This window comes from Pteropus medius, unplaced genomic scaffold, assembly GCF_902729225.1.
Source record: "Pteropus medius unplaced genomic scaffold, Ma_sr-lr_union100, whole genome shotgun sequence".
Lineage (NCBI taxonomy): Eukaryota > Metazoa > Chordata > Mammalia > Chiroptera > Pteropodidae > Pteropus > Pteropus medius.
In genome coordinates, this window is record NW_024340701.1 from 6,680,455 (window position 1) to 6,708,023 (window position 27,569).

General features: G+C 33.4%; 1 protein-coding gene across 1 annotated transcript in view; it reads right to left on the minus strand.

Annotated features, from left to right (window-relative positions):
• Positions 1 to 4,104: 4,104 nt before the first annotated feature.
• TUT4 (terminal uridylyl transferase 4) overlaps positions 4,105 to 27,569 on the minus strand; it is a 107,982-nt gene continuing 84,517 nt past the window's right edge. Inside the window, exons 21-31 of the mRNA XM_039886312.1 lie at positions 25,867 to 25,980; positions 21,422 to 21,499; positions 21,102 to 21,279; positions 20,768 to 20,815; positions 20,600 to 20,682; positions 16,240 to 16,355; positions 15,089 to 15,300; positions 14,248 to 14,348; positions 11,299 to 11,737; positions 7,145 to 7,303; positions 4,105 to 5,774 (exon numbers count right to left, since the gene is read on the minus strand). Of these exons, the coding sequence (XP_039742246.1) occupies positions 5,707 to 5,774; positions 7,145 to 7,303; positions 11,299 to 11,737; positions 14,248 to 14,348; positions 15,089 to 15,300; positions 16,240 to 16,355; positions 20,600 to 20,682; positions 20,768 to 20,815; positions 21,102 to 21,279; positions 21,422 to 21,499; positions 25,867 to 25,980 (1,596 nt within the window). The 3' untranslated portion in view covers positions 4,105 to 5,706. The remainder of the gene's footprint in view (positions 5,775 to 7,144; positions 7,304 to 11,298; positions 11,738 to 14,247; positions 14,349 to 15,088; positions 15,301 to 16,239; positions 16,356 to 20,599; positions 20,683 to 20,767; positions 20,816 to 21,101; positions 21,280 to 21,421; positions 21,500 to 25,866; positions 25,981 to 27,569) is intronic.

A 27,569-nucleotide genomic window follows, 5' to 3' on the forward strand; every position in this document is an offset into this window, starting at 1 on the left:
TCATATTCTTCAGTGATTCCTGATAAAACTTTCAGCTAATAAAAACTGTCCGTACAGGTGTTATGATTTATCATACAACTAAATATGACTGCCTTTAAAAGTTAAATATAAGCACCTCTACTTCCATCGGACAGTCCTAGCAATTTTTTTCTTTACCAGTGATCTAGATGAAAAGACATGTCTTTTTCCTAAATAACCTACAGACCAATCAAGTTGTCATCTAGTATACTGTTAAATTTTTTACACTTAAAAATTTTAAAACCTGCCTTAAAAAACCCTAATGATTTTTAATAGCAGAAATAAACCTCCCCAAACATAAACTATAAACTTAAAGCATACTTATTTTAGAGATATGATAAAATCTGGACCAAATTGGGGCAGCATAGCCAACCTAAAGCAGGAAGTAGACTGCCCCTATTCTCTCAGTACACAGAGGTAACAGTGAGTGGAACACAAATATCTCTGGAGAGCATTTTGGTAAATTACAGATTTGCAGAGGAGATGGAACTTAAGGATATACCTTGCTGAATGGCCATTTCTGTCATCTATGTGCTAGCCTAGTGGATGAGGCCTTGGAACTGTAGCTTTATAACTTTTTGGTCTATGAAGATACATTTTGCAACTTACCTGTGTACATATACTGTACTGAAAATTTTTTCAGGAAAATATTTGTATTATACAAAACATTCTGATGTTTACAGTATCAGTTTTTAATGTTGGGTACAAACCACTAAATTGCTTTCACGTTCCCACACTTTGAATTATGTTGCCTTAAAAACTTTGCTATAGGGAAAAATGACATTTCTAAAAAATGAAGGGAGAAATGTGTTCTCAGGGACAAAGGAAATAATGGATTTGGTGAGAGGCTTCCAATATAACAACCCAACTTACAAGCTCATTCTCCCTAGCCCCTTTGCATTATCTTCAGTAGACTGATTTAAGTTCAAATAAGCATTAATGAGAAAAGAATGATCACAAATACTGGCCACTCCCTCCAAAAAGTTAAGTTCTCCACAGACTCAAAAATGATATAGCAAGGTGATCTGTTTTTAAAAATGCAAGTATATAAATCGGAAGACTAAAAGATAAAAGATGGAAAATAAGTTTGGCAGAGTAAAAAATTAAGATTTGAAAAATCAGAAATTAAACTTTAGAAGACTAAAATAAACAAGGTTTTGAGAAAATAGGCTGGAGGAAAATAAAAGCTACAGAGAAAACAAGAAATCCTACATATACATAATGGAAATTTCTGATGAGAACTGGGTAAATCAAAGTTCCAAAAAAATAGAATTTTCCAAAATAATAAGCACTCTATCAAGAAATATCCTGATAAAGTTAAGATAATCATGGGGATCCACGCAGAGAAATCATGTAAAGAGAAAAAGAATTAAGGTCTCAGATCTTAGAGCAAACTTCACAAGGCAGTGAAGCAAAAGGCTCCAAAGGGCTGAGTAAAAGTGCCATGAATTTTATACACAACCTAAGTTGTCTTTAAAATAAAAAAGGAACAGATATTCTCAAGTATGCGTGAACTTAACAAGCATTCAATCACTTGGGAAAAAATTGCCTGATAATGTAATTCACCCAACAAGAAATGAATCAAATTAAGGAGTTAGGAAAGAAGCAGTAAAAGAAGTAGTGGTAAACATTTTAAAAACTGATAATGGGAAATGATTATAAGATTCAAATTAAATATATGAACATTGTCTATATAAAAATAATATAACTAGGAAGTAGAGGAACTCCTAAGTGTACTAGTTCATTTGTCTTAATAGGAATCATATACTGTAACTAAAATGTACATAAAGCTAGAAAAAAGATTCCAGCCTCTTTAATATTTCCTATAATTGTCTTTAATTTTCATAGGAAACTTAGAACTAGATTCTCTTATACAAATTAAAGTTTTAAGTTGAGCATTTCATTTTCACATTTTTTTCCTTTTGCTAAATCCAAGTAAAATTAACTTACCATAACAATATGAGCCCATTTTTGTAAAACGATTTGGCAATATGTCACAGGAACCTTAGAACTTTTATCTGTTTTACCTAATCATCCCATTTATAGGAATTCTCCATAATAGGAAAACATACACAAAAACAGCTTTATCCTAAAAATGAAACTAGACCACTTTCTTACACCATATACCAAAAAAATCCCAAAATGGATTACAGACTGAAATATAAGACCTGCAACCATAAAATTCCTAGGAGAAAACATAGGCAATAAAGTCTTTGACACTGGTCTTAGCAATCATTTTCTGGATATGTGTCCTAAGGCAAAGAAACAAAAGCAAAAATAAACAAATGGGACTACATCAAACTAAAAAGTACTTGCGCCACAAAGGAAAACATCAACAAAACAAAAGGGCAACATACTGAACTGGAGAAGTTATTTGCGAATGATATATCCAATGGTAGTTAATATCATAATATATATATAACTCATACAGCTCAGCATCAAAAAAACAATCCAAGGATCACTTCTCGCCTTCTGGCTAAAATCAAGTATAGTATCTGTTCTTGCCAGTTTAAAACAATACAAGGACACGAATAGACAAGACACATGAAAAGATGCTCAACATCACTAATCAGGGAAATGCAGATCAAAATCGCAATGAGATACCACCTCAGACCTGACAGAAATGGCTATTATCAATAAATTAACCAGTGTAGGCGAGGATGTAGAAAAAAAGGAACCCTCATGTACTCTTGATGGGCTTGTAAACTGGTGCAGCCATTATGGGAAACAGTATGGAGGTTCCTCAAAAATTAAAAATAGAACTGCCATATGATCCAGTAACTCCACTTCTGGGTATTAATCCAAAGAAATCCAAAACACTAATTCAAAAAGATATGCACCCCACCCCTATATTCACTGCAGCATTATATACAACAGCCAAGATATGGGAGCAACCTAGGTGTCCACTGACAGATAAATGGATAAAGATGTGGTACATATATACAATGGAATATTAGCCATAAAAAAGAATGAAATCTTCCCATTTGCAACAACATGGATGGACCTACAGGGTATTATTATGTCAAGAGAAAAAAGTCATACAGAGAAAAACACCACATGAATTCACTTACATGTAGAATCTAAACAAAATAAAAAATCAAACTCAACAGGAACAAATTCAGAGATACAGGGAACAAACTGATGAATTTCAGTGGTGGATGGGTGAAAAAAATGAAAGGGATTAAGAAGTACAAATTGCCAGATACAAAAATAGTCATGGGGATGTAAAGTACGGCATAGGGAACACAGTCAATATTATTGTAATAACTATGGTATCAGATGGGTGCCAGACTGACTTATCATGGTGATCACTTCGTAAGATATATAAATGACTAATCACTATATCGTACACCTGACATATAATATTGCATGTCAACTATAATTGAAAAACATTTTAAAAAATAGCTTTAGCCCATCACTTTACAAATATTTTTTATATATATGAAAAAACGATGTAGCAAAATTGATCATCTTAGAGGACTGAAAAAATTACACAGTACATTATTAATATTCACATTTTTGAATAGTCTTTAACGGCAAGGGAAAATATTAATGTCTCTATTATGAAACATACAAAACATTTTAAAACAAAAGGGTATGTGTGTTCTCTGCATAAGATTAATTTTTTGGACTTTTCAACTGCTCTACAATAAATGTGAATTCATAAAAACTTTTTAAGTTTACAACTTCTATGAAAAGTTTGCAAACTTATGAAACTGAGCTGCTACTTTATAAACTACAAACTAGGAATCTTCAACTAGGAATAGTTTTGCTAGTTATTGAACACTGACAATTGCTGAAGAAGGGACATATTAGATGCTGAAAATTACTATATATAACACTGTCTGTCCTATAAGTAAAGCCTAGGTTACTGTGGTTCATTGGCCCATAAATTCATTTTGCCAGATGGTATAGTGCTTTCCTTTAGGAAGGAAGGGGGTAGTCTGAGTTGGGGTAGTCTTGTTGCAGATTTTCTTTTTAATAAAAATTTCAAATATACACAAAGTAGAACAAAATGAACACCCTGTACACCTCATAACCTATTCTTTAAGACCTGAAAGGAGATGATTGAACACTAAAAGAAAATCTTGAATGCTCCAAGTTTTATTTTAACATAAAAACACACATTGAGCCAGGTATCTCATTAAGAAAACAAATTAGCTAACTCCACCACTTGGTAGGATTCTGAGTGCTGAAGCTTTAATATGAAAAACTAACAGTAAATACGCCTGATCTTAACATAAAATAAATACCTTTTTAGGACTGTAAATATGGCAGGAAAGCCTTCAACCTCCTACAATAGATTTCAAGCATCTTCCATGGAAAATATGGCAAAAGCCCAGGTAGTCTCCTATTTAAGTAATGCATATCTGAGGAAGCAGAACAAAGATAATACACTGTCCATTAAATACATTTCTTTTTATTTATTCTGTAGATTTCTGAAGAAATCTATAGCATTTAGCCTAACCCCTGGCAAGTCTAATTGAGGGGTTTAGACAAAATGACTTTATCTCAATGTCTACTACCCAAAATAACTAAAATATCTACCATCAATGACACAAGTTTGAATTCCAACTATAATCACTGACCACAAACATTACTGGTAAACACCATCCTAGCAAGTGTGCTTTCCAGGTAGTAGTACAGGACTCAGAATGGACAGTCTGACATATACTAGTTCCTCACAAATAAGAATTACCTTGCCTCCACTCTAACAGTCAGTATCAGTCTGTGTTTAAAATCTCTTCTTCAAAAGATCTGTTTCAATTCTATTTCCAAATTCACTTCATTGTTTTGTACCTTGGTTTTCTCAATGACAAAATGGAGATAGCATCTGCTTCTATCAACTTCATATGGGTGTTGTGAAGATCTAATAAAATAAAGGACACGAAAAGATCCTTGGATTTCTAAAACTAAGTCTGTAAGTTAGAATACTCTATTCAGTGAGAGTAAAACAAATCTCTGAATTTTTACATTATATTTCCATCATCTAAACAACCAGATGAATTAACCAAGTTTGACCCTTGTCAAAAGATTTGTTAACTTAAAATAGAAATGCTTCAAATACAGATAAAAGCAACTTTCTGTTCAAGTTTGAGTACTTTCAATATACAAGAATATAAAGGAAAATTCTGAATCTTCATGTTGTAGTTTTATTTTATTATTATTTTTTTTTTTTACCTTTTAAAAAGTTTTTGGCACTACAAGGTTCTGTAAAGAATAGAAGTGACAAATTTAAAACACAAGAAAGTCTTTCCTAATTCTTAAGAACAATATATATAAAGTCTGAAGCAACCAAAGTATGAATACAGCTAATAGAAAATAAAGAATGTAATTTTTTAAATTCTCTCTTTATACAATTCATCAAGGTTAAACAAAACATAAAATTCCCTTAAAAATAGGGTAATAAAATAGATGAAATTTGTATCACTCAGTTTGGTGATACTAGTAAAAACTATAGTTCATATTTATATACAAATAATACAGTCTTTAAAAACAGTCTTAGAATTTAAATAAGCTATCTAAACGTGTTAAAATTTTAAATCAAGACCTGATTTGTTTTGCTTTCCATTAAATGTCACTTTTTCTGCTGAATGTAACTGACATTGAGGTACGGATACCCTTGAGACAGCAGGATTGGCTGGTTGCTGTACATCGGTAGACCAGCTGAAAGAAAATGGACTCGCATTACTCCGACACGTTTCCTCTTGGTGGGTGGGGACAACGCTCTCTACACCGACGGGTGGCACATCTGTCTGTTGGACACAACACAGACAGGAAACTGAAAGGCTTGTGCCTATTTGTCTGACAACCTCTTAGAATTAACTTGTAGCTATTCTCTTTTATTCTACTTACACAGTAAAGAGGTAATGAAGCATGTCAAAACATTTATGGTGGTTGGGAAGGAGGGGGAGTGAAGGGAAATGTGGGCATGTGAAAGAAAAGAGAGGAGACAAAAGAGAGACAGAGGGGAGGAGAGTCAAGGGGAACAAACCCACCAGGGAAAAACTTCAGACTCTCCCCGCTACAAAGGCTTATATGAACAATAATAACTTCCCTCAGCCCTAGTTCTTTGTTCAGAATAAGAAAGCAGTCATAGTCAAGGTTCTGCCACTCTATAACACAGGAATGCCCCAGCAGTACATGGATAGTTGAGGGAGGTCTAAATGTATCAAGCTTAACACTCATACCAGTGGCTTCCCCTAAATGTTATCATTTCATTCAGTCAACATTTCCTCAGTGCATTTAATTTCTTGAACTCCTAAGTTTAACTAATAACTCTGACTCTAGTTTTTTGAACTCCTAGGTTAACCAGACACTGCCTATTATAACTGAGATACTTTTGAGGCAAGTAGGTTAGACAAAACGTTACAAGTTCCTGGCATTCTCCTTAGTTTGTTATATTACTTAAAGCTATTATTGGTACATCAGCACCAACAGAATATAATGAATTCTGTTATCATTCGAGTCTTAGTTTTACTAAACAAATCTGACCATGTCACTACTCAACTCAAAAACTTCTATTAGACCCCGACTGCTTACTAAACTGAATCTAAACTCCTTCATAATATGGCCTCAGCCTACCTTCTAGAAGTCTCATCACCTATACATCTTTCTCATTTACCTCATCCTTTTGTCCTATTATTTTCTCTTTTTTCTCTTTTTTCCCCCATTATGCCAGGCAAAACTCTGAGACTTTACAGACATTATTCCCTCAGCTAAAGAACACTCTCCCTTCTCTAATTGCTAGATAATCTCTAGGGGGAAAAAATCCTGTATCTCTTTCAAGATCTAGTTCGAATGTAAAAATCTGGTGTGATTTGATGCCTGGTATCCATATCCTGCTCTCTCTACTGGGGCAACATTAACTGATTCCTCTAAGCTCCTATTCTTGTCTATTTTATTCATGTCTGGCTCTCCTAATAAAATATGCATTAATTGTGGGGGTTTTACTTAATTCTTGCTTGAAAAACAAGCACCTAGCACAGTCTGGCACACAGCATGTTCTTTCAATAAATGCCTGCTAAACACATGAATTTTCACTCTTGGATCCTAGCCTTCACAAAAGCACTTTGTCCCAGAACAAAACCCAGCAAGCATGTTAACAATTTGTAAGCAATAGTACCTTGAGTATAGAAAGGTTTGTTGGGCTGAAATCTGGCATTTCCCTGATGCATGAAGTTTTGATGCAAACCATAAGGCCACGAAGCTGGGACAAGAGGGAAATGGGTACGTGCTGCATGTTCCCACGGAATTGGAGGATTTAGTCCTGGAAAGCCTGCCTCTGCATTTCAATAAGAAAGGAAAGATATATTTTAAAACATTAGTTTGTTCATTCATATATTCTTTCATTCCACAAGATTTACTGAGTAACTATGTAAGGCCAAGAACTATGCTAAATGCAAAGGATACCAAAAAAAAATTTTTAAAGAATCAAACATTGTAATTGTGCTCAAATTGTTCATGCAGAGGACATATAAGAAGACATATACACTAATATAAAGTAACTGCTACAACAGATCAGTGGAAGGTATTCCAAAGAGAGGGGCTAACCAAGTTGTTCAAGGATAGAGGTTTTCCTAAGATGACTGACTAAACTGAGTCTTCAAGTATACAGAACAAGTTAATCAGGCAAAATGGGGCAAGGAGGGCACTTTAGACAAAAGAAATAGCATGTACAAAAGCCAGGAAGCAGCAAAGTACAGTAAATTTGGGAAGATGCAAAATGATTGACAATGTAGAGATAGAGATTAAGGGAGGAAGTAGTTAGAGAAAGGCTGGATAAGTAGGCAGGATTCAAAAAACTCTTAGTACATCATTAAGGAGCTTACATTTTATCCTAAAGACAATGCCAACAATCCTAAAATTAATTTTATCTTGGCCTGGAAGGAGATCTTATTTATTGGAAGCTGAGGCATTGTGGTATAATGGTAGAGTACTAGGGTTTTGGAGCCAAACAGGTATAAATTCAAATCCCAGTTCCAAAAATTACTAAGGTTCAATTATGAACTTCAGGTTGTTGTATTATATAACAAAAAATAAAAGTGGCTTACTTAAGTCCTGGCATACAAATAGGAACTCAAAAAATATGACTCCTTTCCATGACAAACTATCCCCACCAATCTTCTTCCCTTTAAGATGATCTTTAAGTACATCCTTCAGAGTACAGCACTCCCTGAATCTTCTGCATCATTTCTGGTGGTTTTTATCATTCAGGGTTCAAAGTGGCAGAAAATAATCTGAAAAACACTGCCCTTATTCATTAAACTTCCTAAGAGGAACTCAAATTAGGAGGTATGGGATAGGAAGGAGTAGAGAAAAGAAAACTAAAAACCATACTAGCCACATTCTTTCTTTTAAGTTCAGTATTCTCAGGAGGTAACCACGAAAACAAAGCACTTGTTTACCACAGGTTAATAAAGCCAAGTTACAAATAAAAGCAGAAGCTGCGGGGCTCAAAGTTTACAAAAAATAAATGAGACTAAATATACATACTGAAGTCCTAATCAACTAAGAAATGAAGTTTTAATATAAAAGCGTTATTTTTAAAAATATATTCCAATTTCCCTGGCCATTTTTCACAACCAAATATTTTCATAAGTAATAAAACCTCATTAAAGATAATTTCAAAAATGAGGAAAAAAATTCACACAACCTATTCTAATACAACCGCTATTATTATTTTAACATATTCTCATCCAACCCTTCATTTTTAACATAATAGTAATTTTAGCTATAATATTAACTAGGATTTAAACACCCTTCCAACATATAATAAACATTTACTGAGTAATAGTTTATTATATAATAATATATTATACAAATCACATTATCTACCATATATCAGGCACCCTACTGGACACTAAGGAGACAATGACAGGCAAGAAACAATTCATAGTTTTTAGAAGTTCAGTCTAATTGGTTCTGCAGTAAATAATTTCAACACAGTAAGACAAGTATTCTAATATGGACAGAAAGGAAGCATGGAAGAGAGAAAGAATACCTAATACAACTAGAGAATAGAATCAGCAGAAGTTAAAGGCTTTCTGAAGAAAGTGATCTAAATTTAAAAATAGAGGTAAGTGAATTAGCCAAGCTTTGGAGTATAGCAGGAGGTGAGAGTAACCAGAAGAAGTAATAGAGAAGATACTCCAGGCAGATAAACAATCAAGGGTAAGAGATAATACAATGCATTTGGGATTAGTTCATTAAGTTCATTAAAGCTAAAACAAAGATCAATTTGCAGTGGGGAGAGGGAGGACTTAAAACTGTAAAAACTGAGCCAATATATCAAAGGGCAAAACACTGGGTCTTTCTTTAGGTTATATAACTGAATGACTATCACGGTGCAAGGCATGGCATATATATACACAATAAACATTTGTTGAATGAGAGAAGCAGAGGCCACATTTAAATGGCCATGTGTCTCATATATCCTTCGATTTTGGAAATCTAAATGAGTTTCCACATTCTGGCATTTCTGCTCAGCAAAATACATTAATCTGTATTGTTCCAAAAGAGGTCAGAGATACCTCCTCCAACAGTGTTCTAAGGAACAGCATACTTTTGTTTAAAATTATCACTAGAATTCTTTTGTAAATTGATAAAGGGAATAAATCAAGCTTTTAAATCTACATTTCCTATACAAATTATATGTCAGGATAACCAAGCAGTTAATAAGGAAAAGTTCTTTATAGAAGAATTACAAATAGTAAATAGAAAAATAATTATTTTACAATTCCTAATGAAATAATGGATAGCAAAAAAAAAAAAGAAAAGAAAAGAAATAATGGATAGCAACAATAATTACCAATGGTGGCTAAGACTATTATATAAAAATTAATGAGGAGCTTTATAATGGATAGAAGAGGCTGACATCACCTAACTCACTTATCAATCTTAAAGTCAATGAAAGAAGAACAACCAGTTAGTTACTTCGAGAAGACATACAGGACCAATCAAGAAATAAGATTCTTGCCAACAACAACAAAAAAAGTCTGAAGCTAATCCAGCCTCTGGACCTAACTACCAGTTTACAGGACAGAGGTATATGTTAATGCCACAAAGATACAATCAGCCAACACCAGAATGTGGGAATCTCTACAGTTTCTTCTATAAATTCAATATGAAGAAAATAGTGAGAGGGAATTGTTATAAATTAAAGGAGACTAAAAAGATGTAATAACCACGTGCAATAAATGGGCTTTGTTTGAATCTTAATTCAAATAAATCAACAACAACAATAATTTTAGAGAAATGGGAGAAAAGGAACAAGAGCTGAGTATTAGATGATCCTAGGTACAGTAAAAGTCTTGATTTTTTTTTAAGGGCTAAAACTAAAGTTGTTATAAGAAAATTTGATCTAATGTCTCAGATTTGATTAAATAGTCAAGCCATTTTTTAAAATAGGATGAAGATGTAAGATAAAAAAATAGTAAATACTGGTAACAGCTGGGTAATGGGAAGGCTCTTTTTACTTTACTCTCTCCTTTTATATACATTTCAAATTTTCCACAACAGTTTTAAAATAAAAATAATTATCTCTAAAAACTAGATATAAAACTAGATTTATGGCCTATATGAACTATTTTTAAATATTAGAAAATGACTGGATGGTAATACACCAAAATATTACTTAGCAATTATGCCTAGGAGTTAAGATATGGATAATTTTTTCTTTTTCAAATATTCTATAATGAATATCTATTACTTAGATATCAAAAAATATTTTTAATGCTATAAAGTGCTACCAATATTTTTACTGGAAGATAGTAAAAGTCAAGGGCAAAGAAGACAGGTTCTGAAGAAAGAAATTGGATTAAATCTTGGATCTACTATGATTAATTATGATAGCATGATAGTTAAGTTACTTATTTAACACTTCAATTTCCTCAACTGCAAAATGAGTGCTTATAATACCTACACAAAGCAGGATTGCAGCAAAAATTTAAAATAATCATAAATAACATTTAGGTACATTACCTCACTTAATATTCACACTATCACTGTGAGTTAGATGCTATTATTCTCCTATTTTACAGATAAAACTAATGCACAAAGATTAAGCAACTGTCCAATACCACGTAATAAACAGCAGAATTCAAATCCAAGCAGTCTGAATCCACAGCCCACTCTCTTTACCTTTATTCTATGCTGCCCCTCCACAAATATTGCTTGCTATCCATCCTTGTCTTCACATTTTCCCAGGTTCAACCAATAAGCTAATCACCTAACCTATCTACAGACAGACAGATACAAAAGAAGAAAAGGAAGGGTTACCCGAATTCCCCACTGTACCGTTGTTCACCAGGGAATTTGGAGCCACAGTACGAGGCCAGTGTCCATCACGAGAGGAGCTAGAGATTGCCACAGGTCTGGCAGCAGGCTGTGCAAAGATGATGCTGGGATCGTTCAGGCTGGGGGCATTGCCTGGGGCAGAGTGGATCACTGGACCATGGATAGGCCAGGATGGGGCAGGGATCTGGAGGGCATGCATTGGCAACAATCCCATATTGTGCATGGGAGAATACTGAGCTGGTGGTGACTGGGGAAAGTTATACATAGGCATCTGGACCTGATGGGGAGGTTGGGCTCCCTGCTGAGGTGGGCCAAGCTTGGGCTGGGATCCTGGTTGGGATGGAGGCTGGGTAATGGCAGCTGATTGGGAAGAGTTCTGGGGAAATGGCTGGGGCTGAGGAGAAAATGATGGTGAATCAGACTGCAGAAAAAAAAGATACATTTTAAAATTAATTTACAAATGTCTTAATTTTATAAAAACAGATTATCAAAATACAAATTTATGGAGTTATTTCATTAGAACATTATAAACAGAACTCTATAATGTATATAATAATAAACAATAGAATCTCATTTTACATGAAGGTAGAATTTTTCCCAAGTTCCTCAAATCCTCTCTCACATAGGTATTACCTCATAAACTTTTTTACTGCTTAAAGAAGAGAGAGCCCATCATTCCCATCATGTAGAATCTACATTTCCAATTATAACTAGAAACTTACATCTAAATATCTCACAGTAACTTTCACTGAGTACTTCAAAAAGTATTTACTGAATGTCAATTATGTACTGGACATTGTTCTAGGAATTAAAAATACAATACTAACATGTACATCATCACGGAAGTTAAAGTTTGTGGGGGAAAGGAAGAGGAGCAGATCATGATTACATAACCAATCACAATAAAGTACAATGATTATTATGATAAAGAATGCAATAATGTATAGCACAGAATAAAATTACAGAGTGTAAACACCTAAACCCACTTTGAGAAAAGGAGGGAAAATAAGATTAAAGGAAGAAGAAATCAAGGAAAGCTTCCTAGGGAAAATGACTCTTAAGCTGAGACTCAAGGGTAAACAGAAAACAGTCTGATTTAAAAGAGGGTAGGGATAAGGGGAAGGAAAGACTGTTTCAGGCAAACAACATAATTGAAGGTCTACAGGCACGAAAACATATGGCTTTTAAAGTAACTGGAATCTGAAAGTTTTTTATTACTGGAGTACAGGGGAAGGGGAATGGCAAATCTGAGGCTGAAGAACTAAATAGGGGAAAGATAATGAAGGATACTATAGGCTTTGTAGTTTAGACTTTATCTTGAGGTCACCCGGAAATGACTGAAGGGTCTTAAACATAGAAACATGACGACTGCATTTTAGAAAAAATTATTCTGGCTTAATATGAATAGAAAATATTTTTAAAAATAAATAAAAGACTGATGAAACTGTTTAAAAGGCTACTATAATATAATAGTTCTGAGATGATGGTAGAGAAATACAATACAGGGACAGAGAGAAGAAAATGGCTATGAGCTAGCTATTTTTTTTATAGCTAAAAGAATAAAACAGCAGAATTTGGTGACTGACTGGATGTGGGGGTTGAGGGAGAAGGAGTTCTTGAAACTAGAAAGAGCATGCAATCATTCAATGAAATGGAGAACATAAGAAAAAGTTGCTTATATTATCTCTCCAGCTCTCCAAAGAGAGTTGATATATAAAAGCTACATTCTAGACATGTTGAAGCTGAAGTGCTTGGAGACATCGGAGTAGCAACATCCATTAGACAGACTCTTCTCAATCCAGGTGAGAGAAAAGTGAGTGCTAGAAGCAGATAAAGTTAGGACAGGATAAGAAAGTGGTTAGAGCACAGGTTTTGGAGACAAGAGCCTGAGGGTTCAAGTTCTGGTTCCAAGTAGCTGTTGACCACAGGCAAGAAACTTAAATCTGTCTCTTCACCATAAAATAGAAATAATAATTGAATCTACCTTACAGGTTTTTGTGAAGATTAAACAATACATGTGGAAAATATAAACATCAAATTCAAGATAACAGATACATCTTAGTGGGCTCCTAAATGTTTTTCCAAGATTGTCTGTACTACTGCTCTTCAAATGCTCTAAGAATTTTTTTCTAAAATAGAGATCATGTCAGATTTAGCATGCTTAATAGTTAATAGCTTTGAAGCTACACAGACCTAGGTTTGAATCTTTTAATTTATTCTCAGCTTCCCAATTTGTAAAATTTGATCATACTAATTTCTACCACTTCACAGAGCCACTCAAAGGATTAAATTTGATAAGTATAAAGTACTTTAGTGTTAGGTTAAGCATAAACATTCAATTAATATTAATTAATTTAGAAGTGCAAGGTAAATACAGATTCAGAAAAAGGTTAAGAGCAACTCAGCAAAGTTAAAATGAAACTTGTGAATCTGAATTCTAATTCAAAACTCTTCTTACAGGGTATATTTCACTAAGTATCCACATCAGCTATGAGAAGACAAAGAAAAGTTTCAAGCAAGTAAAATGCCATGCATATATTGCCCTAACAGTACTAAACTCCTAATAAGTTCAATATTTTTTTCTATTTTCATTAGTGGTACTGATATTTCTCCACTAGGCAAAGCCCTGAAACCTCAAAGTCATTACCTTATTTTAATCCAGCTAACAACCTTATTAAGTAGTTATCTTATTTTACAACTGAAGTTAAAGAGCTTGCTCATAGATATAAACCCAGATCTACATTACTCCAAAAGTAATGCTCTTTCCACCTCATACATCTAGCAAGGACACCTCTACAAAGCACTGTATAATCTGGAAGATGGTTAATTGCCAGTCTGAAATGTCAACCTTATCACCCACTCAAAATATAGTGGGTGGTATCCCTACCCTCTTCCTGCCAAGACTAACCCATTTGCAAGCAGAGTACTTACACATTCTGAGGGCTGTCGAGTCCTTATGGACTGATCGCCCTGTTGCTGGGATGAACCAGCCACTTGCTGGGCATTTACAAGATTGCGGACCAGCTGGGCTGCTAAGAGAAGACATCAGAAAGATAATCAACAGACAAGGAAAAGAGCAGAGAAATGACAAGCAATAAACTCTCTACTTCACTAAAAGAGTCTCTGATTTTATAAACTTGAACTTTTAAAGTATAATTATGTTCATGAAGGATTGCAACGACTAATTTTTTAAAGCCATTTTTCAATACTTATCACTAAAAAATTACAATGAACCTAGAAACAAGAACAAATTTCACATTGCTTTTTTAAAAGACAATATATCTGTCTGAAATAATACTTTCTGCAATAAGAATCCGCATAACTGAAAATGATCACTTCTAAAACATTCTATTATTTTCTTTCAATAAACTCTCATTTGGGTTTCTAATTCTTAAAATTCCATATGAAATATAAAAGGAACAGATCTCCCTTTCTCATAACAGCAGTGGGAAGAGATATAATTTCTTCTATATGTTCCCAGAAAAAAACCTCTCGTTAACTTCTCTTAACTTTATGTAGTGAGAGAAATAGAGTGTGACTCAAATCTAAATACTTAGGAGTTGATTGAATACAACAGACTGCTAAGACGTCGATAGTGAACATATTCAAGTACTGTTCAAATAAAAACCTGTCTAAATTTTATCTCTTTAAGAAATTATAAGGTCCAAAATCATACAGCTAGGTTTGGAATAGAGGAATTAGGGTCCTTAGAATAGCATCAACATAAGTTACTTCATTTTTACCAAATATTATTTTCAACCATTCAACTTACCTGCCACACTGCTATTCCTCTGACGGGCCAGTTTGACCCCTGGGCACTCTCTTCGTACATGTCCTGCATCTCCACATATGAAACATCTGAGGTCTCTGAAGTCTCGAGTATCGTGGAGGTCTCGGGGTTCAAGAAGATCACGGGAGTCTTTCTCCTCTTCATTCCCTTCCTTCTCTTCTTCACTGTCTTTCTTCTTTAGTCTAAACAGTAAACTGCTGATACCAATAATGTGGGGCTAGGGACTTGTAAACTGAGTGAGTCACAGAACAAACTAAACTACATAAGAGTTTCACAATTCAGGGACTAACATCCTCATCATGTTTTGTGCATTTTCTTGAAGTCAAGGGAACTCACATTTACAGCACACCTACTCATATGGCAAAAACTGGGTATTCCAGTTGTTTTATAAAAAAATACAAAATAAAAAAATTTTTAATATCTAATTTGAATCTTGTAACGATCCTTAGAGGTTGGTTTTATCTTCATTTTACAGGGAAAGAAACAGAAGCTTAGAAAAGGTAAGTGTTTTGCCTAAATTTAACAGTAAATAACAGTGATAGAAACTAGAAATTTATTCTTTCTGGAAAGTTCTAAGCTCTTTAGATTAGGCAACACTTGATTACTAAATGAGGGATTTTCCTGGCCTATTAAAAACACAGTATACATATAGAACGCAGCAAAGTATATTTCATAGATATATTTTCAAGGTGTATATAGGATGCATATTCCTCAAGGTATATATTATATATGTATACTTCACAGCATATACCTCAAAAATTCAGTTAATTATATTTTAATTATTGGTTTGTATGACTGTGAAGTCCTCAGTAAGAACCCCAGGTCTTGGTAATTTTTTTTTCTTGGCTCCTAGGCACAGTTCCCAGCATACAGTAGGTGTCAATAAATGCTTCAATTAAAAAAAAAAACTGAGTGAATTAACGAATACATGAACAAATTAATGTTGAGACATCACTATACCACAAATAAATCTCACACTATTAAAAAAATTCTGCTCGAATATACATTTACCTAAGGTCCAACTTAAAACCCTGAACTTATTTTCTCATGTAAACATATCTGAACACAGTTATAGCTACAATTGGCCTCACATTTATTTTCCCTGTAATGCTGATACAAAATCATTTGCCAACCTTCTCCTTTTAGGGCAGTCTTTCATGTAGTGGCCTATTTTTCCACATACACGGCAACATCGATCATTGGGAGCCAATTCTCCATCTGTTAATACTCTGGAATCAAAGAAGTACTCCTAGGGAGAAAATACAACTTTATTAAGAAAAAAAATCACTACAAACTTCTGAATCCAAATGGAAAGGAAACCAAGAAGCAAAAGTAGTTTAAAAAAGAAAAAAAAAAAGGACATATCAACAAATATTTTACTGTAACTAAAACCATATGAAAATAAGATTCAGAATTATCATCGATATCTTAGTTGCTAACAGTACTAACCACTTTACATCATCCTATTTTTTCATTCACCTATAGCGTCTTTGTATATCTCAATATAGTATTTCATCTTCATTTTCTACATGAAGAAAATGAGGCTCAGAAAGTTCAAGTCATTTGCCCATAGTAAAAAGGCTGATAAGTAACAGATAAAGAATTTAAAGCTAAGTCTGACCGACTACAAAGCTCAGGCTTATTGCTATACTACACTACTTCTGGAAAGAAATTATTCTCTGTATACAAGAGCTCTGTGTAAATAGAGCAATCCTCTGGTTTATTTATAATATGATGATTTGCATACAAAATTTCAAGGACATATAACATTTATTTTATGAAGTAAGGTATACTAAAAGAGAAGGTAGGGAAGCAATAAGAAGTAAATCATTTTCCCAAGTCTTAGAAGCTCATTTTTCCTTTATGCTAGTACCTTGCTTATCCTTCTCTGCTTTAACTCCATTTTGCACTACCACAAAGACTACTTTCTGTAATAGCACCAATTTTCTGGAAGGCAAGAGGACATGTCTACTTAACATTCTTCAAATGTATCTAAAGTCAAGGATAAAAGTATGAGAAACACATTCACTAAGGATGGCTATAATAATAATTCTAAAAACAATTGCGCAAGTATTGGTGAGGATGTAGAAAAACTAGAACCCACAAACAGTGCTGGTGGGAATATAAAATAGCATAGCTGCTTTAGAGAACAGTGTGGCAGCTGCTAAGAGAGTTAACATAAATTTGTCAAAATGATCCAACAAGTCTACTGTTAGGTATATACACCCCCAAAATGAAAACATACATCTACACAAAAATTTGTACATAAATACTCACAGCAGCAATACTTATAATAGCCAAAATGTCCACATGAATGGATAAATAAAATGTGATATATCTATACAATATAATACTTTCAACCATAAAAGAAATGAAGTTCTGATACACACTACAAGAATGAACCCTGAAAACATTACACTAAATGAAAGAAGCCAGTAACGAAAGTCTATTTACATGAAATATCCACAATAGACAAATCTACGAAGACAAAAAGTAGATTGATGATTTGGGGAGTGGGAGAGAGAAGGAACAGGGATTGACTGCTATGGGGATAGGGGTTTCCTTGAGAGAGGAGGAAGACATACTAAAATTAGACTGTGGTGATGATTGCACAACCGTGCAAATATATTAAAAACCACTGAATTGCTCACTTTATATGGTTGAATTGCACAGTACATGAATTATATCTTAATAAAGCTTTATATTTAAAAAAAGAATAAGCAATATAATTCTTTACATTTACTAATGATGAAATCGATGTAGCTAAATAAAATCATCATCATATTTTCTGCCAGGACAAAATAAAGGCCTTTTTTGGTTCACCCAGTTGCTTAAGGAAGAAACCTAGGTATCATTCTGAACTTGTTCTCCTTTACCCATCACCTTTAATTAATCACCAAATTGTATCCATTCTATTCCTAAAACTCTTTTATCCACTTTTCTCTAGCCCACCATCCCAGTTAAGGTGGCCTAGACCTGGGGTCAGCATTTTTTCTGTAAAGAGCCAAGACAGTAAATATATTAGGTGTTGTGGCAAAACTGAAGATATTATGCAAGTACTTATATAATGAGAGCAAATTACACGACATTTGTTTATTAAAGAACTGCAAAATATACTAATAACTGAATATATTTTTGTAATACCATACAAGTTTACTAATTAGAAAATAAGAAATCTTTCTGAGGGAGACATTTCTCTTAATTGAGGTTCAAAGTGTTTCCTATTGTTAAAATCGATGCCAAATGTTCATATATTAATGCTAATCTGCAATTACATTTTATGTATTTCATCTTTGAAAATGTTTTACACAGATGAACAGGTTGAGGATTCAAGGTAAAGAGAGTAACAAATAAATCTAGAATGCATATGGAAAATTGAGTCTCTGATAAAGGAGAGATATCTGTAGATGCAGGCAGATCTAGTCAAAAGTTGAAGGAATAACTAACTATCTGATATCATTTTTATCTAGGAGAGAAAACATCCAAGAGTTAGAATGGCAGAGGTGAAAGGTAGGACAAAATGCAATGTGCACTGAATTCTGAGTAAAATAAATACAATATGAAATAGTTCTTACTGAATGGGAGATACAGGTAACTAAAGAAATGTAGTAAAAATGTCAGATGGTACTGAAAGTTTAGGTGAGACTGGTGAATATTAATTTCTAGCTGTACTATATAAATAAACTGCATAGCTTTATAACTTTTTTCTAGTAGTGTTTAGCTGCCCAAGCACAGACAGATGGTGGATGGCTGAATTTATGTAAGGCTGAACACACAAGGGTGCAAAAGAAGGACAGTGGTACAAAGGAATTTAAAGTAGACTAGGGAATGCTAAATGGAGAGAAAAATGAAGACAAGATGGTTGATAGAAGGGAAGAAAATGGATCAATATATGATGTAGGAGAAGAGCTGGTGGGAATATCTGAGTAAGCAAGAAAGGTGGAAAATATACTTGTCTTCATTTTCATTAGAGTCTAAAGGAATTAAACACATTTATTTGGTATGCTGTTATAATCCAAATACATAGAGAAATAGTTACAAAGTAGGAATTCAATAAACATGTACTGAAGTGAAGAATGTGCAAGTATGAAAGACTATTAAACAAGGATATTTTCTACAGTACCAGTTATAACACTGATATAATGAAAACAACTGAACGTCCATTAAAGGAGAGTAAACTGATAGATCCAAGCCACAGAATACTACTTATTGATTTTTAAAATACAATAAAGTAGATAAAAAAATAGTCAGGCCCCCAAATCTGACCAAATGATACTCAAGATCAAAGACTTAGATATCTATTAGGACTGCTTATAACATACTGAATTATTAAGAGTTACATACTCATTTTGAATGATAGACTAAAATTAGCACATTTCCAGTTTACTGAGGACTCTAATTTAGTATTTTACTAAAAAGTCTGACTGCATAAAACTACTAGGTTCCCACTGAATATATGGCAAATATTCACACCAATAGTTGGAATTCCCATAATTTTCAGGTAAAATGTTTTATCAGTCTACCATAAGATTTGTTTTGATCTAATTGTACTTTTCATTTATTGCTATCTTAAAATTTTAGTAAAATTATTATTGTGTTTTTCCTTTTATCAGATATTTTATTCTTGCATGACTTTTGAGCTCTTTCAAATTTTACTATTATTTTATTTCTCTCCATCTCATTTCATCTCACCCTAAGCAGCAATACTCAAAAATGTTTGAGAATCAGTGCTCTAGCAGAGGAAAGTTCTAGGCTTCTCTCTGCTTTTCTTACCCCACACCTCCAAAAAGAGTGTTGAAAATGAACTGAATAAGATCAAGGACATTATGAATAGCAGAGACATGGTATTTCTCTTGGGAGTTTCTCTCTCTGTGAAACTAAGACCTCCTCCCATTAGAAAACGAGTGAAACCAGAGTGAGACCAAGAGGAATGGGGAACACTATGCCACTCAGTTCAAGTAAAAGGAATCTTCTCAGTCCCATCTAATTCAGCTTGCTAAGAATACACCAAAATAAGAGCAGACGCCTCAGCAAATTTTAAAGTATTTATTTGGTGGTGTTCTCTCTGTATTTTCGTCAAGATTTCTACATATGAAGAGGTGCACTGGGCAGTACTCTCAAATTCAAAATTTAAGGATACTGAGTCTTGACTAACTAGGCTCATTCACTCAACAAATGCTTATTTGGTACACTCTATTTGCCAGACACTATGACTGGCACAGGAAATATGATGGTAAATCTCATGGATATGGACCATCCTCATGAAACTATAGTCTAATGGGGATGACAGAATTTAACAAATAAACAAGATTTAGCAAATAGATATCTCATTATGGACTAGAAGCACAATAAGAAAAAATACAGAGAGCTATAACCATCTCTTTCCTTATTTCTAAAACCAACCTAGAAACAGGAGTAGGTTTCTTGTACTATCAAAACAAAAAGTCTGTAAGAAAAAAGAGAAGATTCAGAATTCAAATTTTGTAAACTTACAGCTTCTCTGCCAATGAGTGGATAAAAGGGAGTACCAAAAAGTTTCCTTCCATTGATAAATGCCTTCATGATGAAATTGGTCACTATTGAAGAAGAAAACAATAAAGATGAAGACAATGTGTAAGAAGAGTTTTACAAGCAGGGAATTTCTGTATTTAAATAACTTACTTTTTCTAGAAACTCCAGCACCAAGGTTATGATTCAAGTCAAAAGGGTCTAGAAAAGAAAAATTTTATTTTTTAAGAATTATGTTCACTATAATATAAAATATGCTAGTAGCCGTAACTATACTCCAATATACTATATAACTCAGACTATCCAAGCAGCAAATTATTATTTTAAAATTATAGAATAAAAGATGGAAACTGATAAAATTCAAAATTCAAAAGGAATAATCTTCCAAATTCTAATGTGTTTGTTTTCCCATCAATTTTCTTGGCCAAATGAAACTATGGCTTTTCGTTTTGTTTTATTCCTGAACGAATATCAGCTGAATAATTACCTTCAATTGCAATGCATTTGGATGTCCACTGCTTCTCAAAAGTTGTCAATAGTTTTTTCTGCCGAATGCTAATTACATATTCCTTGAAATCAAACTCTTCAGTATAGAAGCGAAGCAGTCCCAACCAGAGCTCTCCTAATGTTTCTGTGTTCTTTCCAAGTGAAGGTAAACGTTTTTTCTACAGGTGAGAAAAAAGAAAAAGAAAGATCTACACCTTTCCAAAATATGGACTCCGAATCCAACTAAAATTATCAAATTATGCAAATCATAACATGTATCAATCAGTAAGTATTCTATAACATAAAGACTTCAAAAATTACCAGTTCTTCTGTTTTATCAAAGAAAAAAGCATTCCATCCATCAACCATTCTCTGTGGAATCTGTTTCCCATCAAATATCTGCATAAAAAAATTAATGTATTATTAGATTTTAAGTCCTCCAACCCAAAAGCCTAAATACCCTCACATCATTTGAGAATTTAGCTAAAAGAAACATACTGAAATGCTTCTTCCAAAGGAATATGTTAGGATGGTATAATGTGATGCCAAGTTATTAATGAATAAAATGTATCTGAATGACTAAAGCTGGGGAAAAAAATATTTTAAGAGCAACAGACTCTCCAAATGACATGTTTGATGTTACCTGAGGTTACCTATTAGAACTGTCAAAACACATCCAGCCTATGATTAATGAAGCAAAACTAAAGAAAATAACAAATGAAAATGGCATTTTTATCAAGGGATTATGGATGTAGAAATACATAATAGATAATACCTAATGATTGTGCACTCAAAGGAAAGCAACTGAATTGTTTGCTTGGGAGAAAGGCTTTAGCACCTATAACCAGTTATCTGTATCAGATAAGGCTGAAAAGCTCCCTGGACAATGACTTTTTAAAAAAATAAAATTAGGTAGCTTTCCCTGACATCTTGATAAAGACTGTAAAATTTTCATGATTAATTACGAATGATAATTCACTAGCCTAAGGGCAGGGGAGTAACACTACTTTACTAGACGAAAAGTATCCCTTAAATGATTGTATAGGCACAACTAACCTCCACAAGCAATTTTGAGACTAATTTTCTATAGGCATTTTAAGAAATAGACGTAATAAAGTAAAAAAGTTGCCATAGGTTCAAACAGACCTCATTTCTAGTTTTCGTCCTGCCAAGTAGTGATTCTGAGCAAGACAATTATCTTCAGTTTTCCCAATGAATATGAGAGATTAGATTAATTAGGTGTCAGTTGTTTTCAAATTTTATTTTTCTTTTAAGCTGCAGAACTCTTTTCTAAAATGGACTCTTCCAGGTTCAGAAGTATAAAACAAATAAAAGCAAAGGTACTCTCATAGAAGCCTGAATGGAGAAAACATACCCCATCTTTTCCTTACCCCAATCCACAGATATGCACTGAGTTCCCAGAGCTTATCAGAATATACTTTAAAACCATTAGATAAGGTGGTTTCCACGCCTTCCATTTTAGATAGGACAATGATTCATAAAATTAACTATATGTCTGGCCCCTCTAATTCCACTCTCAGATTTAAGTTCCCTGTGGGCAAGAATTATAACTTATCTCTGGAGACAAAATTCCTAATATTGCATCAAAGCCTGCTATGTAGAGAATACTTAATATATATTCATTGAAGAATATATCTACTCTGTAAGCATGTTTATATAAAGTTTCCAAGGACTTAAGCTAATAGGTTGCTTTTTGTATTTACATATAACTTAAACAGATACAGTTGCCAATAATCACAGCATAAATTCCAACATTTCATAGAACAAAAAAAGGAGAGCCTGGCAATTACAAGCATTAATAGCTAAAACAAAAAGAGGTGGGATCCTGCTCTCAAAAAAGAAAGGAAGGTTTTAAAGAGGCCAAAATATTTTGCCCTTATAGATTAGGATGCTATTATATGTATTAAACAGAAATAATACAAAACATTTCTTTCAGATCTTGATTCTTCTTAAAAGAATTCCTACTTTTGAGTAACGACTATGATCCAAACCCAACTATGTTGTCTGATAACACAGAAAAGTGGACCTGTAGGCTTTAGAGGGTATTTAGCCACTGATTTACAACTGTTTTTATGAACTCTTTTTTCACAGTGCCTAAACTTTCCATTCTCTCAGCCCTTAGAAGTATTAATGCTATCCTCTCTCTCTCTTAAACACAGACACACACACATTTACTTTTTCTTGCTGTTTCTTCTCTTTTCTCTTTCTCTCAATACCAATCATCCTCTACTCAAGCACTCAGTTCTCTCTCTAAAACATCACCAAACGAGTCAATCATATTTGTACAAGGAGTGACTGCACATTTCTATATTCACTTTATCTTACTGTAATAGTCTAATATCTACTGCTATATTTAAACTGCAATCATATAGTCATGGTAAAATGCACATAACAAAATATACCACCTTAATCATTTTTAAGTGTACAATTCAGTGGCATTAAGTATTCACATTGTTGTGCTACCAATCACCCACATAATTCTTTTCATCTTGAAAAGATGAAACTGTGAATCTATTAGACAATAATTACTTATTCCTCTCTCCCAGAGTCCCTGACAACCAGTATTCTATTTTCTGTCTCATGAATGTGACTACCCTAAGTACCCCATATAAGTGAAATTATACAGTATTTGTCCTTTTGAGACTGGTTTAACTTAGCATAATGTCCTCAAGGTTCACTCATTCCATTGCAATTTTTAAGCTGATATAAGCTAAAAAAGAACAGAGCAGATCATAAGGTATGAATATTCCCTAATCTTCTTATTAATTTTTAAATGAAAATTTACCTTTACTTATGATGATATGCTAAATACAGCAAATCATTCTGCTTAGGAAAGCTCCTTTTGACCTAAAGAATTCTGTATTTTTGACCACGAAAAATACTCTTAGCACAGTCTTATATCCAGTCGCTTAAAGTCTATGTTCAGTCACAAAGGGAGTCAAAGATCATCAGCTTCATTAAACATATCCTTACCCTTAAAAGTTGATCGATGCCAATGACCAATACTTAAATGATGCCAGAGCAATGGACAATGGGGTCCCATATGACAAGCAAAAAAGGCCAGAAGCAAAAATCCATATATCATCAGTTCATATGTATCACAAAGCCCCCCACAATCACAGCTCATTATGATGGAAAACATTCCATGGATTGTCTGTTAAGCAGATAATGGGAGAGTTCTTGAAGTTGGCTATGACAATCCTACCTACATTTTTCCAATAACAATATAAATAAAGCTCCTTATAACAATAAAAAAATAATAAAATCAACCACTATTTATGAACACCTACTTTAGCACCTACTACATTCAAAGGCATTTGATGTCTCTGTTCCTTATATTAACACTGAAATAATACCACAATTATTACATTTTTACTGATAATGAAACTCAGAATAGTGGTAAGGCAGCTTGTTGAAAGCTACAATGTCAAAATTTGGATTCAGACCAGTTATCTCTGGCTCCAAAATCATGCCCTGCTCTTTCCATTATATCATGCTGCCTCAATGGTTCCTCATCCATGGGTAACATAATGAAAGAACACAGACAAACCACCATAATTTGTGTTCAATTTTGGTTAATAATAGTTTTCTGTAAACTCATAGCTAATCATAGCAAATGAATGCTATGATATCACTGGGGCAATTATGCCTAAGATCCCCAAACTTAAACCCTTATCAACAATTATACTAATAGAGAAAATGATGTTGACCTCGATAGGACTAGTAAGTTCATTTTAAATTTTAAATACCCTACAGTGAACAACTTTGTTAAAAAACACTCAACAGATTCAACAACTTAAAATTTTTGATTCGGAAACGGTATTTAAAATTTTTATTTTTCTTCCATTGTTTGTTTAAAAGAGGGAAGGAAATGCTGCTAAAACTGCATGGCCACTCATCAGAACTTTTTAAAGCTTACTAAAGACCATCTGACACCCACCATATGGCTTGCTTACTTTATGATTTTCTTCTTTGATATGACTATCCAAGTTTATATGAAATCAGTATGTGATTTTCCTAACAATTATGATGCTTCTCTCATGTCTCAAAATAATGACCTTTCTAAGAAATTAGAACTAGATCCTCCCTAATGTTTGCAAATCCACATTGTGCCAAGAATGAAGAAAACAGATGGATGATTAAGAACTCTTTTGTACCTATTTCAGAGAGTACAAATTGGCTATAAAAATGAATTCTATGAGTCACCGAATCTGAGTGAATATGAATATAATCTGTTGCTTTTGATGTATATTCTTATGCTTAATGCAATTAAGCATGACCTTACAAAGTTAAGAAAGAATTTCCTTGGGTGTTCTCTCAACCGAAATTCACAAAGTTGACCAAAATATAAACAGTAATAAATCAAACTTCATTGCCAGGCAAAAGGAGAGAGAATACTCTGGAGAGAAGCAACTTACATATTTGTATCTTAGAGACCGTAATATATGATTATGGATGGTAACAAGAATTTCATAATCACCTATAGCATTCTAACTGTAAAATATAAAAATATTCCAAAAGACAATCTATAGTTCTGTTCATCTAATATTCTTTTGTTATTCTATATATTCTCCCATAATAAACTTTCTAAAAAAGCTCATTGTTTGATTATACCATTAACAGAAGAAGAAAACAGGATGCCATAATTGAAAAATCCTTAATGATCTCATAAAGTGAAAGAGATCTATGTGTTTAGATTAATTGTTTTTGCAAGAAACTTCTTTATAGTTTTCTTAAACACCTACCTCTTGTAGAACTGGGATAACAGGTGGTTTTCTCTGCTGCAGAAAGTACAGCACCATAAGGATATAAGCATATGAAGATAAACTTCCCCTGGAAGCATCACCAATGTCACATCGCTAAAGAAACAAAAGAATGATTGAAAATAAAACTTCAGAATCTTACTCCATGCAGAGGTATTAACTTTTTTGATATCATTTTTTAACCTACCAAACTGGCAAATACCCGAAAGTTAATAACAAACTGTCATAGAGGGCATTGGTAAACAGGCACTTACACATTACAGATGAGTATAAATTAGCATAAACACCGTGAAAAATAATTTGGCAATATCAAAATTACAGAAGCACATTGCCTTTAATCTAGCAATTCTATCCTAAAAATTTATCCTGCAAATACTCCAATAAATATGTGAAATGACTAAATGTGAAAAACTAATAAGTTTTTTATTGTTGTACTGCTTTAATAGCAAAAAATCAGAAAAAAATTAAGGCTCATCAGTACAGTACAGATTTTAAAAACTGATGGGTATCGACACAATGGAACAGCCATTAAAAAAGAATAAAGAAGCTCTTGTGTACTAACAGAAAATAATCTCCAATATCTATTGCTCAATTAAAAAAAAAAGCAAAGTGCAAAACACTGTTTTCCATGTGTTTACACCTATAATAAAAAGGAGACAAGAAATTTATATATTTGCTTATATTTCTCGAAGAATACAGAGGAATTTTTAATGTTGGGTATCTCCACCAAGATGCACTGGTTGGCTGGAAGAAAGGTGTGGAAGGGAGATTTTTTCCACCACAAACTCCCTTAGACCTTTTGAATTCTGAACCACATGAATATGTTGGCATTTCAAAGAAATTTTTTTAATTAAAAAAAAAAAAAAAGTCCTCAGAGACTTCCCTTGAGTAAAGCTTTAACTGATATATTAAGAAAGAGGAATGATTTCCTTGAAATGAACCACTTGGTTTCATTACCAAAACTCCATGGGGGTATAGAGTGTCATGCTGGAGATATTTTATGAAGTGAATCCTGAAATGCAGCTGTATCAAGTATGATTTGTAATATGTGGCTACATATCATTCTTCTCTAATACGACCTATGTCCACAAAGATATGTATAGGGCTATCTAACAAATATGTCTCCCTGTTCAAAGAATGGGCTTTAAGAAATGAAAAAGTGACTGACCCACTCTCCTACTAAAATCCATCCACTAACACACTCACAAAATTAACTATTTACTGAGAATCTACCATAAAGCAGGCACTACACTGAATTAGGTATAAACAGAAGTCTGTATCCTGCTAAGTGTGTGGAGTTTACACACTTAGCAAAAAAAAACCAAGAAAACAGAATTCAGTATAAATGTTATAAAATTAATATAAGGTTTTATAAGTATTGTTTTATTTTTAATGGCCAGAAAAAATTTATCATTAAATACAAATATCAGATTTCCTAACTCAGAGACTCTTAACTAAGATGGAATGCCAACTCTCGCTTCAAGTGAAAAACCATAATCACATTGAGAAATTTTACTACTGAGAAATTTTCTAGTGTTACGCGTGAGACTGGAGCACACACAGGAAAAAACTACGCATCACTCTACTTTAATAAGTATAAATTTAATTCATTTAATATTGAGTGTTTCTTTTTAAAAGCTCAGGTAAACAAAACTCAGAAAACATTTTTCACAAGTCTGATATCA